This window comes from Sitodiplosis mosellana, unplaced genomic scaffold (assembly GCF_009176505.1).
Source record: "Sitodiplosis mosellana isolate CC-2019 unplaced genomic scaffold, AAFC_SMos_1.0 Smas_scaffold_6226, whole genome shotgun sequence".
NCBI lineage: Eukaryota > Metazoa > Arthropoda > Insecta > Diptera > Cecidomyiidae > Sitodiplosis > Sitodiplosis mosellana.
In genome coordinates, this window is record NW_022601467.1 from 21,175,193 (window position 1) to 21,189,434 (window position 14,242).

At 36.4% G+C, this 14,242-nt stretch overlaps 4 protein-coding genes across 13 annotated transcripts; 2 read left to right on the forward strand and 2 right to left on the reverse strand.

Annotated features, from left to right (window-relative positions):
* Positions 1-97: 97 nt before the first annotated feature.
* On the reverse strand, positions 98-3,724 carry LOC129579454 (protein suppressor of hairy wing). 7 transcript variants are annotated; one of them, XM_055469547.1, is made up of 9 exons: positions 3,505-3,724; positions 2,611-3,014; positions 2,382-2,540; positions 1,848-2,272; positions 1,714-1,763; positions 1,559-1,641; positions 1,227-1,482; positions 989-1,151; positions 98-915 (listed from the first exon to the last, which is right to left on the reverse strand). In XM_055469547.1, the coding sequence occupies exons 2-9, from the start codon at positions 2,959-2,961 to the stop codon at positions 390-392; spliced, it is 2,013 nt and encodes a 670-aa protein (XP_055325522.1). In that variant the 5' UTR covers positions 2,962-3,014; positions 3,505-3,724; the 3' UTR covers positions 98-389. The 7 variants fall into 7 exon arrangements, with proteins under 7 accessions (XP_055325522.1, XP_055325525.1, XP_055325519.1 ...); XM_055469550.1 differs by having other exon boundaries at positions 3,407-3,724; XM_055469544.1 differs by having other exon boundaries at positions 3,379-3,724.
* A 329-nt stretch (positions 3,725-4,053) lies between these two features.
* LOC129579465 (lysM and putative peptidoglycan-binding domain-containing protein 2) lies at positions 4,054-7,466 on the forward strand. Of its 4 annotated transcripts, none has more exons than XM_055469571.1 (4): positions 4,054-4,524; positions 5,327-5,560; positions 6,183-6,511; positions 6,599-7,466. In XM_055469571.1, exons 2-4 carry the CDS (start codon positions 5,390-5,392, stop codon positions 6,816-6,818), a joined length of 720 nt encoding a protein of 239 aa, XP_055325546.1. In that variant the 5' UTR covers positions 4,054-4,524; positions 5,327-5,389; the 3' UTR covers positions 6,819-7,466. The 4 variants fall into 4 exon arrangements, with proteins under 4 accessions (XP_055325546.1, XP_055325547.1, XP_055325549.1 ...); XM_055469572.1 differs by having other exon boundaries at positions 4,054-4,350; XM_055469574.1 differs by lacking the exon at positions 4,054-4,524 and adding an exon at positions 4,548-4,679.
* A 2,112-nt stretch (positions 7,467-9,578) lies between these two features.
* LOC129579462 (dnaJ homolog subfamily C member 22) lies at positions 9,579-12,763 on the forward strand. Its single transcript, XM_055469567.1, has 4 exons — positions 9,579-9,724; positions 10,778-11,181; positions 11,250-11,722; positions 12,338-12,763. Exons 1-4 carry the CDS (start codon positions 9,660-9,662, stop codon positions 12,548-12,550), a joined length of 1,155 nt encoding a protein of 384 aa, XP_055325542.1. The 5' UTR covers positions 9,579-9,659; the 3' UTR covers positions 12,551-12,763.
* Positions 12,754-14,053, reverse strand: LOC129579463 (snurportin-1). The gene is made up of 2 exons (XM_055469568.1): positions 13,945-14,053; positions 12,754-13,876 (listed from the first exon to the last, which is right to left on the reverse strand). The coding sequence occupies exon 2, from the start codon at positions 13,869-13,871 to the stop codon at positions 12,864-12,866; it is 1,008 nt and encodes a 335-aa protein (XP_055325543.1). The 5' UTR covers positions 13,872-13,876; positions 13,945-14,053; the 3' UTR covers positions 12,754-12,863.
* Positions 14,054-14,242: the final 189 nt, after the last annotated feature.

The following is a 14,242-nucleotide window of genomic DNA, read 5'->3' on the forward strand; positions in this document are numbered from 1 at the left end:
TTTCCTCCTTTTCAGAATACTGAAAAAAAATATTGGTGTTCTAAAAACAGATTTGGCCCATCTCATCGATGTATCGGTAAAGAAAATTGACACATAATAATGCAAAAAAGTCTTTTATTTTATGCTAAATTATTATTCGTTTTAACATCTTATTTATTTGATTTGTTTTACGGTAGAAATTCAGTAAATAACGTTCGAATATTTCAAAAATGGAAAAATAGAAACTGTTTTCTAAAATTACTATAATTTGTATAGAACTTGTATAAAAAACCGTTTTCAAAACAAATCGGTTGATCAATAGATCGACCATGTCTTAAAAAAAATCGACTTATCAATCCCTCTAGGCTTTGAAAAATCTCTACATTTTATGGTGTATGGATGGAAGCTGCTTAATTGGTTTCGGAGAGCTTGATAACATGACAAATGACCTCGTCAATGGAGTGATTGTTGAGCATCTCCTTGATCGACTCATCATCAATGACCGATGTGAAGAGCAGTTTAACATTTTCACGCAGTTTGCTGCCTACATCTGGACAAGTGGAACTGTCAACTGGCGACTGGCCACAGTGGTTGATAACTAAACTCAGGACCTTTTCGATGGGTGTCTTCGGATATCCGAATTTGGTCAATACGTCTTCATCAACGACTGTTTTAAGCAATCGCGCAATATTTTCCTTCAAATCGTCATCAGTCAATGGAATGAGTGCCGTACGGACTGGCTTTTCGTCGCATTCATCATCTTGGAATTCATAAATCTCCAGTATTGTATCGCCAGCATTATTCGTTTGAATTTCATAATTGTTGTCCACCATTTTATCGTCTGTACCGGTGCAAATGATTTTGTACGTATTTGGTTTGGTTGGATCCTCTTTGATAATCTCAATCGTTGCTTCTTCTTCCTCGATTTTCTCCATGCTAAATTGAAGTAAAAGACCATTACAATATCACATCAATTCGAATGAATTTTTGCATCGCAAATAAATCTTACAGTGGATGCTTGGTGTCCATGTGACGCTTGAAGGCACTTTCTTGCTTGAATTCTTTGTTGCAAAGCTTACACTTGTTTGGCTCTTCAACCTGATGAGTTTTCACGTGTGCAGTCAGTGAGGTCTTCGATGAATAAGCCTTTTCGCAAAATGAACACTTGTAATCTGGAATGGCGAATGGATCAATGTGAGAAAATCGATTGACACTGATAAGACGCATAAAAGAATTGCATGACGAACCTTTTGATTTTTTATTGGAGGCAGCATTGGCGTGAATGGTTAGCATATGTGTTATCAACCGATTTTTGCGATTGAATTTGCTGCCGCATTGTTCGCAAGTGAATCCATTTTCGCCGGTGTGATGGAACATGTGTGATCGAAGTTGAGTCGCCTGTATGAAACTTTTATCGCAATGGGTGCATGCGTAAGGTCTCTCGCCGGTATGTGTTTTATTGTGACGATTCAGTGTTTCTTTAGCCGAAAAACTTTTGCCGCACTGTTCAAACAAATAAAGAGTTTATTAAATATTCGACAGTGTCAAAAATATCGACGTTTTTCTAGTTTCAACTAACCGTTTGGCATGTGTAGGGTTTCTCACCGGTATGAGATCGGCGATGCTTTCGAAGAGCACCATTCGACGGGAATGATTTATCACCTGTCGAGAAAAAAAAAGAAATCATAAAATGTGCCTCTAGACCATCATTGGATAGAATTTCAATCGACTCACACAAATCACAACAGAATGGCTTTTCACCTGTATGCGTCCGGATGTGAATGCTAAAATCAAAAGAAAATACGCAATTATTCCAAGTGAACGGTTCACTGTGAACCCAACTAGAGTAAATCTTCAAGAGTAATTACTTCAGCAACGATGAGCCATAGAACGATTTCTCACAATGTGGACACTGATAGTCACGTTTCCGTGTCGATTGTCCGATGTGAGCCCTGAGATGTTCGCGCAAGTTGTCGGTTCGGCTGAACAGTTTGCCGCACACATGACATGCGGTTTCTTGTTTCTTCCGTGATTTGTCACAGCTTGTGTACAAAAGATGTCGATCCAAGTGATATTTTCGTGTGAAATCTTTGCCACAGAAACTGCACGAGAACGGTTTACCAGTGCCATGGCTCAACAAGTGCGCGTCCAGTATCTCCTTATTCGGGCACGTTGCATTACAATGCATGCAAGCGTGCTGTTTCTCTGGCGAATGCAACAAGTACAGATGACGTTCCAAACTCAGATGTGATTTGAATGATTTTGGGCAGAAATTGCAACTCACGTGACCATACTGGAAACGGAAACATCAAAAATCATTTTACAAAAAGTTTCCTTCGACAAAGTCACTACTCAAGACCTAACAAAATGTCAGTGGATAAACTAAATTGGTTGCTACTTACATGCGCTGTTTCTTTCTCTTCGTTACAACAGAAACAAATGGCCTCATAGATTGGATCACTAACATCAATGTTGGAGAAATCAAATTCCACATCACCCAACGACACGCAGACGGCATTTTTTGGAAGATTTTTACAGAGATTTAAATGTCTCTTTAGCGCCTAGAAATACGGAGAAACAGCTAAAAATGTTATCGATCATATGTTGAACGACAAGATACGAAGTACTTACGGCGCTTGACGACAACACTTTGGAACATTTTGCGCAGATGTGATGCAATGGGACTTTTTTCTGTTTTGGCTTTTTCTCTGGCATTTTGATGGTCATCGTACCGTCTGGATTAACGATCAATTCCTCCTCTTCTTCTCCCTCCTCCTCCTCCTCCTCCTCCTCCTCTTCTGATGCCTCAGATGGCATGTCCTCGTCTTCATCGATATCATCATTATCTACACCAATGTGCTCTGAATCAGTATCGTCCTCATTCTCATCTTCCACTTTGAAATATTCGATTTCATTTTTGTCATTCAATTTAACATTGATTGTTGACGTGGTTGCACGGGTGCTTCGCCTTAATCCGCTCATTATGAATTTTTCTGATTGCTTGCTGAACTATCACACGTCGAACGATTCGATAACTGTAGAAAATAGCAATTGAAAATTTCATTTGTAAACAAAACAGAAGCAAGGGACAATTTCATGTTTCCTGAATATATACTATACAAACAGCAAGATCTTTCTCTCAGTCAAAAATGTAACTATATTTAGGTATGATTTGGATAGTATTCGTTCTCAACAAGCAATTTCATACAATTTTAGACCGAAGTGAAAAATTCCTTCGAGTGTTGAATTAATTGTTGGGATCTGTAAAAATTTACCGATCACAAATCACTCGGCAAATTTCAATTCAAACTAATTGCTACTGCAGAAGTTTCGGCAACATTTTCTTCTTGACATATTAATTAAATTATCACACAAGAAAAAAAACGTAATGGCGTTTACTTTCTATTTTACATTTGTTGACACATACGAATTCATGTCACAGAATGATCTTGGTTCACTTGTTGCGCTCAGTTAAACACTTTTCATTTCAAATATGTGCACACATTTTTTGTTAAATCAACTCACTTGAAAAGTCACTTGATACGGGGAAAAAATGATTGTAACGAAAGCGAAAAAATGAAGAGAAAAAAAAATATAATTATTTACATTTAGTCAATAATCAGCACAAGTCACTAGATTTAGGATCAAAGTTTTAAACAATTCGCTCACAATCTACACATAGGCGCCCGTTTTACTGCCACACTAAAGTATTCGATCGTAGCGATTTTCGCCGCAGAGGCGACGCTTGACAATTTACTGCAATCAAAATTTTGAATGCGCGCAATATTGAACATATATCGTAGTAAATTGAAAAATTACTTTAGAAAATGTTTTTTCTTCATGGAAAAAATAAAATAATTTGATTTTCAAGCCAAATTTTAACGAAATTATTCATGTTTGAAATGAATTTTGGGTTTAAAAGATTCAACCACAAAAAACAGGTTTATTCCATTGTCAAGTTCATCGGTATGTTATTTGAGAGAGCTGTCACATCAATGTCATGGAATAACAATAGAGGGAGCCACATTCCACGTTCCTCGAGAATTACACAAATACAGCTGTTTCAATTCAACAATATTCGAATTGTTATCTTATCCTTATCATTGATCTTGGTCCTGTCGAGAAAAAAAGAAGAAATAATAAAATCAACCAAATGATTTTAGTTCCACCATATCACATAAGGCAACGAACGCGGAGTGCCAGTCCGATTGTGTTGATTGAAACGAACGTGTGTGTGACAGTGTAGCGGAAAGAGTTTGCTTGGCAGAGAGATAGTGACAGTAGTTTTATGTAGCGAACACACTGTACGCACATCCATCGCACATATAAATTCAATTGAAGCATCAAAATCATATGACAGTGTGTCGAAGTGTAAGAAGAAAATCCAAGTTTCAAAAATAATCGCATATAAATATAGTGATAGTTTGACAGTTCCTTTGCCTTGGTTGCTTAGTAAATATTTCTTCGAGCTTGCCAATTGTTAGTTTTGTTGTTTTTTCTTTCGCTCTCACTCGCTCTCTGTGGCAAATATCCAATCAATGCCTGGTATTACAATATTTTCTTTTCATTGATTTTTTTTTCAGTGCATTCGAATATTAGGCTTTCAATGCGTTTGTTTTCATTGTTATGTATTGTTTTATTTTTTGCACAATAAATGACACGGTTGTCAAATAACTTGCTGATTCAAGAGCTGTGCATAAGTAATTAAATACGCAAATCTTCTTACACTCGTTGCGTACACAAAGAGTGTTTCTGTGCATCTGGAATGATTATCTCATTGAAAATGTATTTTGTAATTTGGAATATTCTGTGAATTGGCAAACAGTTTTTTTTCATTCATTCTGCACTGTGTGTGTGCTTGTAGTACAAAGTGTTCTTTTTCTTTTTCAATTTGAATCGAACATTTTCAATGAGTCGATTGATTTCTATCAGCACATTAATGTGAACTATTGCCTGTAATTGTAGATAGTAATAATGAAGAAAAAGAAGGGAAAAAATGCAGCGAAGAAACTGTGAAATATTTTCATGAAATGTCATTTGACATTCAAGTAGCTAGTTGGTTCATATTTTACAACATTGTTTGTCTTCGCAATAACATTATCGCTTATTGTAATTGTACAATTGTTATTTATTTTATTTATTATTGTTTTGCAAACCAAGAAAAAATTTCTATAATATTTTTGAATAGTTGTTATCTCATTTCTTTTCAATCTTCCTTTCTTTTTTTTGGCACATCATTTCACTTTTGTGGAACCGCCTGTTACCATTACGCTCGGTTATGGTTACAATTCTTCTTTCTTCTCGGTTCGGTTCGCCTTCGGCATCGTGCGCTGCTTGCGTGATACAGAGATAATTCATTTTTAAATGGTGAGAGGTAACTGTGAGGGCATATGTGGCGCTCATCGTAGCTATGGAAAGCGATAATTTGTTCAACGAACGACAATCTATTCGAGACTCGGCCCGACAGTTGAAAAAATATGGAAGCACTTGTAATCACGTTCGGAATAATGAGTACCTAATACGTCACAATCTACAACAAACCGATACGCTGCAAGGAATTGCATTGAAATATGGATGCACGGTATGTAGTAGTTGTAAAGCGCATTTTGCCATTGAATTTTATTTGCATTTTGCACTGTGAGTGGCCTTAGCAGCTTTGCACGTTGCGGTTTCGAGCACCGTGCGCACACGACAAATTACTTCAATTTCAATATACATATTGTATAGAGATAAATTGTTTCAACTTCGTATTGAGTATTATTTTTCTGTGCCCCTTGTCTGCGACGACGACGACGACAACAACATCGTCGCTGTTACTGTTGCTGTTGTTGCTGCTGCTGTTGTGTTTTTTTTCCTATTCCTTCAGAAGCACCATTGACATTTGATAAGGGCAATATTATTAAGCGGCAGCAGCAGTTTGTATTTCAAATCAATTTCCATGCGATCGTTCAATTTGGGCGCACATCATAAATATCGTCGTTATTTGGAATTTGATAAGAACTTATTACTGCTTATCGAATGACTAGTTCGACTATTGACTATTTTCAAAAGTGTTATTTTTTTTGCTTAGACGTCCAAATGGTACTCGTACCCTGTCTGATCCCCTCTGTCTGATTGATATGTTACTTTGTTGATGTTGAATAATTTTTTACAGTTTGATTTTTCATTTCATTCTTATCTTTGGTATCTGTGTGCATATTTAGACGGAACAAATTCGACGAGTGAATCGTTTATTTGCTCAAGATAGTCTATTTCTTCGGCAATATTTGATGATACCAGTCGATCGGGATACATCACTGCAACATAACCAGTTCGTTAAGTCAATGTCGTTGCCGGCCAATGCAGATGACACCGAATCACCAACATATGCCGGATCATCACGTTTACCATCACCGAATGCATCGAACAGTCCAACAGCCAACTTAAATGATAATATACTTAGTCCGGATGAGGAGAGTAAAAAGTCTATCGAGGATTTCTTAGGTAAAATTGACTCGAACCTTGCGAAAACGAAGAAATATGTAAAAAATAGGTAAGTGGTGTGCCAACTTTTCGAATTAGAACCAGACCAATCTCTGCCCAAATGACTGATTCGATTGTTCATTTGTTTTCGTTACAGCCAAAGTAGCTTAAATAAGTTAGCATCGATAGAGGATAATGACTTTCAAGAAAATACACACTCGGCGGCCGCATATGCGCTTTCATCATCCTACCACAGTGGTGGCTATGGCAGCAGTGGTGCAAGCAATGGCACTCAAATGGTCGTTACACATGGTAAACGAGTAAAAACTTCGTTGCACAGATTAGAAGAGCAACAAGACGAATTCTACCAGCTATAGTTAGTTCAGACTTTGTTCTACCAATTTCGAATGTTCAAAAATGGAAGAAAAATTTATTCAAAATTAAATGTCATTTAAATTACAAACCAACCGTGATATCGGGAAAACTCAAAACAAACCGCCTGCAGCTAATCTCGTTTGGGCAACTCAGATGAAAATTGTATTTACAGAGAATTATAAATGAAATGAAATGCAACTAATAAAAACCAATCACAAGTTCAAATCAAATGTACCAAACTAGGGACAAAGCAATTTGTACATTCAGAAAAAGAAATAACTAATAAATAATGCTAGCATTAAGGGCACCAAAATAACACCGTAACGTATAAACTCACCCAAACCACATATACACAAACACACACAGAAAAAAAAACTGTAATCGAATGAAAGAGGATGAAAGCCAGAGAGAGGACTACTCTAAGCAAATTCGAGCGTTATAGATAACACAAAATCACACAATAAGCTGTAAAAAAGAGAAGAAAAAAATTAAAGAAAGAAGATATATAATCTAATATTGGTAACTCTTAATTTATGTAATCTACTTGTACTATAGAATTACAATGTTATGTTGTGTAAATCGATAAAGACCTTGGAAAGGAAGTTTGTCCAAATAAAAACAGAGAAGAAATGCTTCAAAATCAAATTAAACATCTTTGATGTTCTTTATTTCAATGTGTTCTTTTTGTTTCATGCTATAGTAGCACATTGATATCAAACATTTTTTTCATAAGCAAATCTCAACCAGTTCAATGGATCGGTATTCACTTCTTCGATTTCTTACTTTTCATTGTTTGTACATTGTTCAAATGTTTTTTGGTTTTCTTGTGACATTTCATGTTATATTGATTTAATGTTTGGTCACATATTTCGCAATGGTATTCCTTGGTGTGTGTTATCGTATGCCGGAAGAGGTTGTCTTTGTTTGGGAATGATTTCTCGCAGAATATGCATCCAAACGGCTTGTTGACTAAAACGGCTTGTTGTTTGTTTCGGCACGTGTGTGTTTTTAGCGCTTTTTCGGATGAAAAATATTTGTCGCATTTCGGGCAACAGAACGAGAAGATTTTTTCAACGAGATTCTCACATGTGCAACTCCATAAATCACGTACGTTCATCAAGTCCACAGCACTCAAAAAATATTTGATCGGCAAATCACGAACATTCTTTCCCGTTGACCGAAAATATTCATGCCAAAATTCGACAAATTGCCGACCATAGCTCCGGAATCTGGCGTGCATTAAATGTCCATGTACACAGCTCATCGTCGAATCTGTTGCAAACACATTTTGTAGAGAAAAATTAGTATCGAAAAATGTGGAAAAAAAATATAGCAAAAAATGACATAGAACAAGCAAATGGAATAATTACGTTTCAATCGAACCGGTGCCACAGATGAAAAGACAGACGACAGCAAACACCGTAAATGTCGTCAAACGAAATGCGTGTCACACAATTTGCAACATACACAATTGCACTATTACGTCCGATGCGCCACATTTTTTTGGGTAGTCGAGTTGATTATCGGTCATCATTTTCGGTGAATATCCATTTAGACTACAGACAACCACATACATTTTTCAGTACATTGTCTGAAACAAGCATTTAAATGTCATTACTATGGTTCGATGCGTCGGTTATGACTCTTCTACTCGTAATTGATTTCATGCGAACAGTTGAAACAAGTGATTTTGGATGAGACGAATAGTAAAATCATCAGTTCAACGGTTAAAAATTTATACGACAGCTTGTAACGACCACACTGAACATTCGACAGCAGCAACAGCAAAGAAGTCTTTGATTCTTTCTCTCTTTTGCTTTTGTTCTCTTTCTATCTCTTTCTTAATTTCTTCTTCTTTTTGCTATGCCTTTATGTGTATACGTTCATTCGGTCACACTACAACATTTCAGTTGTGCCGAGCATTTCACCGGTTCTCCAAATGAATAAAAACAAAATCATCATCAACAACAACAAACACAAAATATTCATTACGTGTTCAAGTCTCAGTGGATTGAGATCTTAGTACAACAACGATTGCATACATAAAACGTAAACACATACACAACGATACATGTCGGTGTGTTGTATCGCATAGCAAGAAGTGCGGTCTTAAGAACGCTCTTCGATCAGCTTGGTTCAGCTGCAGGCCAGAAAAAGAAAATCTTTCTCTCGCTCTCTTTATTCATTCAGTTCAAGTAAGTGATTCAACAACTACGTACGAAAACTATAAGATTCGTACAACCATCAACTCAATTGTATGTAATTGTGTAGTTTTTTTTTTCTTCTTTTGTCATCGATTCCAACGAGCGCGTACAAACGAAATAAATATATTTCTCCAGAAGTGTTTTGAATTGATGAAAGAACGAATCAAGGCAAAACCAACTTGTGAAATAAAGCAAGCAAGCGAAAGAGAGAGAAAGAGAGAGAGAGAAAGAAAATCGGATCGCCAAAAACAGAATTTATCAATGTTAAGGTAAATCGACAGCAGTTTCGTGTTTGCTCATTAATTTCAGTACACGATTGAAACGTAAAATAAAGAAAATAAAAACAATTTGTTGAGTTTCACGTCGTGATCGTGAAACTCATCGATCGGTGGGCGATATTCCAATTGGAACAACGATACCAATCACACTTGTAGCCCCGCATTGTGCATTCAAAACTGAAGTGAAATTTGACGCAGTGATAAAAATTAATAGAAATATTGTGAAATTCATTTGATTTTTTCTCTCCATATTTATTTATACGTCCGAAATAGTATCAACGCGAAAAAAATAATTTAAACTGAATCAAAGTGTTTTTTTCCCTCTGTGTGTTGCATCAAAATATTTGAAAACGAAGCAAAAATGAAAACGGAATCGAGAACACAAGAGCCACAGAAAAATGGAAAACCAAAAAATTCCACCGAAAAGTAAGTAAATAGGCCGGTAGAATAACCACGTCTAAGATCAAGTGTTGAGTAATACATGAGCAAAGTTGTCGAAACGTTCAACGGCATAAGAATTATATCCAAAATCGAAACAAAATGGGCACACTTAAGTGACCTATTTTGGTTCACATTTTTTTTTCTGGATTCATCGTTGTGTTGAGCGCATTCGCTTGTGAGTTGTCTTCAAAAGAAGTCTTCCACCGCAGAATAACAACACAAGACACACGCATTGGAGTGTTGCATATGTAGTTGTGATTAGTATTCCGGATGAAATGATTCGCTTTTTAACGGTGACATGAACACAATTTTCTCTTGCTTCTTCTTCTTTTGCTTATATTCTTGTAATTGTTGCCATTAACACGAAAAGATGTGCAAAAATGAAATAGCATATTCGACGAAAATGAAGAGGAAAAAAAAAATGTCTCGAAATTCGTGACATTGATTTCAATTGTTCTATTTTATAACTGGTTTTAGAGCATTTAGTTTCGTTGAAATGGTCGTGCCATTCAAAAGATGCACATAGAAAGATTTTTTTTTGACAACTTATCACTAATTTTTCGTACGAAATCATGTTGTCGTTTTTTGTCTAATTTAATTGGGTTGCGATACGGAAATATAATCTCAAAGTCTATACGGGCCCACTCTTTCTTCATAACCAAAGGCTATCATTTTTACTTTGCATGGAAATCGTATCAAAACAAAAACATTTCTGTTTCGACGACGTGTACATTTAGTTAATGTTTCTGATCGACAAATCGTGCAAATACAAGTGTACGCTGACGACATCATTGGGCAACGTAATTCTAGACTGAATGAACACATGTGTGAAAATAGAAAGAAGGATGCATATACGACAATCAGATGTTTACGATCATATCAGATGTTTTTAAGGCCATACATCTGAATACATCTTCCAACACATAATAATGTGTGTTTTGTTTTAATCTTAAACTTGTGCACTTGGTTGTAAAAACTTTTCGTTATTCCGAATCGATTTGTTCTACTCTTATTTAATTGAATTGTTTCGTTTTGCAGAATTTATCCACAATTACCACCACAAAAATCATTATTCGTAACGTATTTACTATGGCTATTTGGCGGTGTCTTTGGCTTACACCATTTGTATTTGGGCAATGATCTGCAAGCTTTTCTGTGGTGGTCAACGATCGGCGGCTACTTCGGTATTGCATGGATTGGTGAGATTTTCAAAATACCAGAAATGGTCCGAGATGCAAACGATGATCTGGTGTTCATTGAGAAGTTCGTCAACATTCTGAGAGTGTATAAAAAGCCGCCATTTTCGACTTCACGCTTCCTGTTCGGAATCATGGTTGGTTACCTGTGGGCACAGCTATTTTTGCTCGCCATTCCACAAGATAAATTTGGTGGAATCGATTGGGGCTACTTGCATTGGTTCGTGCCATTCGTCGGATCGCTAGGTACTTGTGTATATTTTTTCATTTCAATTTCATTTTCCAATGATTAAAATGTTTCTTCTTCTCGTCAGGAATTTACATGGTTGGAAATATTGGCCGGGAGCGTGGCGTTTTATGGCATTGTGTGCTCGCTGCATATGTAACATATCCTATTCGATATGTTATCTATGATGAATCATACTGGTTGACATTTACTTTGGTGGCATCGGCCTTGGCGTTCGACTATTTCAGCAAAGATTACGATCGTCAACCCCGTAAAAGACGATCATTGAAAAAGCGTTGCTTCTATCTCTCCGTCGGAATTTGTATCTATCTCTCAGTGTGGATTGCTTTCTTCTATTTCAATGGCAAAATTTCGGATGGTGAAGGCGAAGAGATTCCAGTGCATGAAGCGATACACAATTTCTTTGCATCTTCATGGTGGACCGATCTGAAACAAACACTCTCCGATATTTACACATACGCACAGCATCACGGATGGTACGAAATTTATAAGCAAATTATAGAATCTCTGGACGTGGATGGCGAACAAAAGGCTTATAAGGTAACATAAGAACAACAGTTTGTGCAAAACGGGCTATTGGCCGTGCACAAAGAGGATTAAATCTCACCATAATGATATCATACTTTTTTAGCACTACATGGAATGTAGGCTACTATAGTTGTTGTTTTTTCCTAAGAAATTTTTAAGAGCCTTTAGGCCATTTTTTCGGACCGTAAATTAATTCATTTTAATATCCATTTTTTTTTATTTCAAATGAAGAAATTACGCCTAATTGGAAAAATGAAATAAAATCATGTTCATGTAATTCACTTTTGAGATAACTCAAAAAAAAATTGACACTTTTTTCGTTACCAATGTGAAATAATGTACGATGATCATTCACATTGAATGTACATAAAACACATAAGTGAAGAATATATTATCATCATATAAATTTATTTGATTATTTTTGACAATTTTAGGATGATTTGCATACAATACTACGATTAAAACTACATTCCATGTAGTGCTTACGATAATAATTTGATGAAAATCATCAAATTAGTTAAACTCTTTAAATTTACAAGTTTCAAGAACGCAGAGCGGAGCGAAGCGACGATCTGCGATCTTGTTTATAATTAAGAAACTAATCCGTATCTTCCATGGTTTTTCCAGGTCTTGGGATTGCTGCCGACAGCAAGTCAGCCCGAAATAACAAGTGCCTGGAGAGCACTGTCAAAAGAAAATCACCCGGACAAAGTGAAGGACGATAGCAAAAAGCGTGATGCTCAACTGCGATTCATGGAAATTCAACAAGCCTACGAAGTGTTGAGCAAAATCAAGAACAAACGACGTAGAAAAAATAAGAAATTCACCGAAGACTTATAACTTTAACTTATTCTCGAGCGATTTGAACTTGTACTTGTTTTAATTGTATTTTGTTAAGAATCTAAACATTAAGAATATCAAGACGTGTACATGAATCCATTGTTACTATTTACTTGAATATGCAGCATCAAATTCGAACATTTATTTTTATTTATAACATCGTAATTGATTTTTGAAATAGAAATGTCAAAGGCCGCACTGTATCCATTTAAATTATTAGCATTTTTTTATATGACATAGTACTTTTTACATCTTTTTACAAAGTAGATCAAATTTGGTTTTGGCTCATTGACAGGCTGCTTCGTTGATAATTTCAATCGTTAAATTCGTCATCTTCTGCTCCGCCTTTTTCCAATTCCATGGCTTCCTTTACGACTGACGCGGCATCGTTGCCTTCTTCCTTCGCCCTTTCTCCTTCACCTTCTTCTTCCATGCGTTCAACGTATTTATTTCTCCTATTTCTACGTTTTTGCTCTATGTCTTCGTCAAATTGCTTCATAAAGGTGAGATAATTAAGATAATCGGCCGGTTTTTCCGTTAGATAGTTTTCATTCAGATACGGAGCGTCAAAAAGTTCGGGAATCATAAAGGTAAACAACCATCCAACCAGAGGTGTTTTACCGTGCACATACGAAGCCTCTCCGTGATAAAATAGGAATCCGTCTAATTCTGGTTGATTGTTTGGCCAAACGGGATATTTCGACAAGAATTCATTTAGCGCCATTTCATCGCCGCAATTGCATTTCTCAATGATTCGAAACGGATATTCATTGTGATCGGACACTTGGTCTAGGTTCGATTCACGTATTTGTGATTCAATCCAAAAGAATCGAAATTCGGCATCACATTCCGTTAGCGCTTGATTACCGTACGCAAGTGCATCTAACACGAAATACTCTTCCGATGCAGCAACATAAACACAGTCGAGAATTGTGAGTAAATCACGTCGGTTTCGTCGATCGCCCGGCAGCTCTGATTGAAATCTCTTCATAAATGCACCGTACTTATTGAACACTCGCGTTGTACCATCGACCGCAATGACTAGCACTCTAGTTCCTTTTGGACATGGTTTGATGTACCATTTTTCTATGTCGTCTGGCACCTCTTTCAGCCACTCCGACAGCATGAGCTGATTCTTTATGCGCGTGTGCTTTGATTGTGTCGACTTGCGGAATATCTTTTTAAGAGGCTCAATGCTTCGATGCTCATCCATCAACTCATTTCGACGATTCTTCTGAATTTCCAGCAAAGCATGTCGTCGTTCCGATTGTCGATACTCTTTGCTGTGCACACTTTGCGACTTATACAGACCTGACGACATTTTACCTACAAATAAATAAATAAGATGATTTGTTTGGAAAATACTGACAAATAGAAAAATAATGATTTTTTACTGTTTTAAGTTTGCATGTATTCCAACGCAAGCACAACGTTAGTATTTTAAGGTAAACAATTTCAATCGTACGTTTGACAGCTCCAACCTTAAGTACAATCCCACAAGTCAAATGTATTTCTGCTACTTCAACAGCAACACGGCAATGTATACTTAAACTTGTGGGTACTTCGGTTTTTGAGCGATGCAAGAAACGTTTGAATTAAATGTTGACGAAATTTTTTGAAAAACGAAACAAAAATGTTTGAATTGATTTTAAGACAGAAAAAAATGAACAAATATTCCATAAAATGCAACGG

What these genes read in the sequence shown, in the direction of transcription:
- LOC129579463 (XM_055469568.1), bottom strand. Translation starts at nt 13,871, where the DNA reads ATGTCGTCAGGTCTGTATAAGTCGCAAAGTGTGCACAGCAAAGAGTAT.
- LOC129579454 (XM_055469547.1), bottom strand. Translation starts at nt 2,961, where the DNA reads ATGAGCGGATTAAGGCGAAGCACCCGTGCAACCACGTCAACAATCAAT. An exon ending in TATGGCTCATCGTTGCTGAA is followed by an intron (nt 1,764 to 1,847) that starts GTAATTACTCTT and finishes TTTTGATTTTAG; the next exon opens with CATTCACATCCGGACGCATA. An exon ending in CTCCAATAAAAAATCAAAAG is followed by an intron (nt 1,152 to 1,226) that starts GTTCGTCATGCA and finishes TCGCCATTCCAG; the next exon opens with ATTACAAGTGTTCATTTTGC.
- LOC129579462 (XM_055469567.1), top strand. Translation starts at nt 9,660, where the DNA reads ATGAAAACGGAATCGAGAACACAAGAGCCACAGAAAAATGGAAAACCA. An exon ending in CCAAAAAATTCCACCGAAAA is followed by an intron (nt 9,725 to 10,777) that starts GTAAGTAAATAG and finishes TTCGTTTTGCAG; the next exon opens with AATTTATCCACAATTACCAC. An exon ending in GCGAACAAAAGGCTTATAAG is followed by an intron (nt 11,723 to 12,337) that starts GTAACATAAGAA and finishes TGGTTTTTCCAG; the next exon opens with GTCTTGGGATTGCTGCCGAC.
- LOC129579465 (XM_055469571.1), top strand. Translation starts at nt 5,390, where the DNA reads ATGGAAAGCGATAATTTGTTCAACGAACGACAATCTATTCGAGACTCG. An exon ending in CATTGAAATATGGATGCACG is followed by an intron (nt 5,561 to 6,182) that starts GTATGTAGTAGT and finishes GTGCATATTTAG; the next exon opens with ACGGAACAAATTCGACGAGT. An exon ending in AAGAAATATGTAAAAAATAG is followed by an intron (nt 6,512 to 6,598) that starts GTAAGTGGTGTG and finishes TTTTCGTTACAG; the next exon opens with CCAAAGTAGCTTAAATAAGT.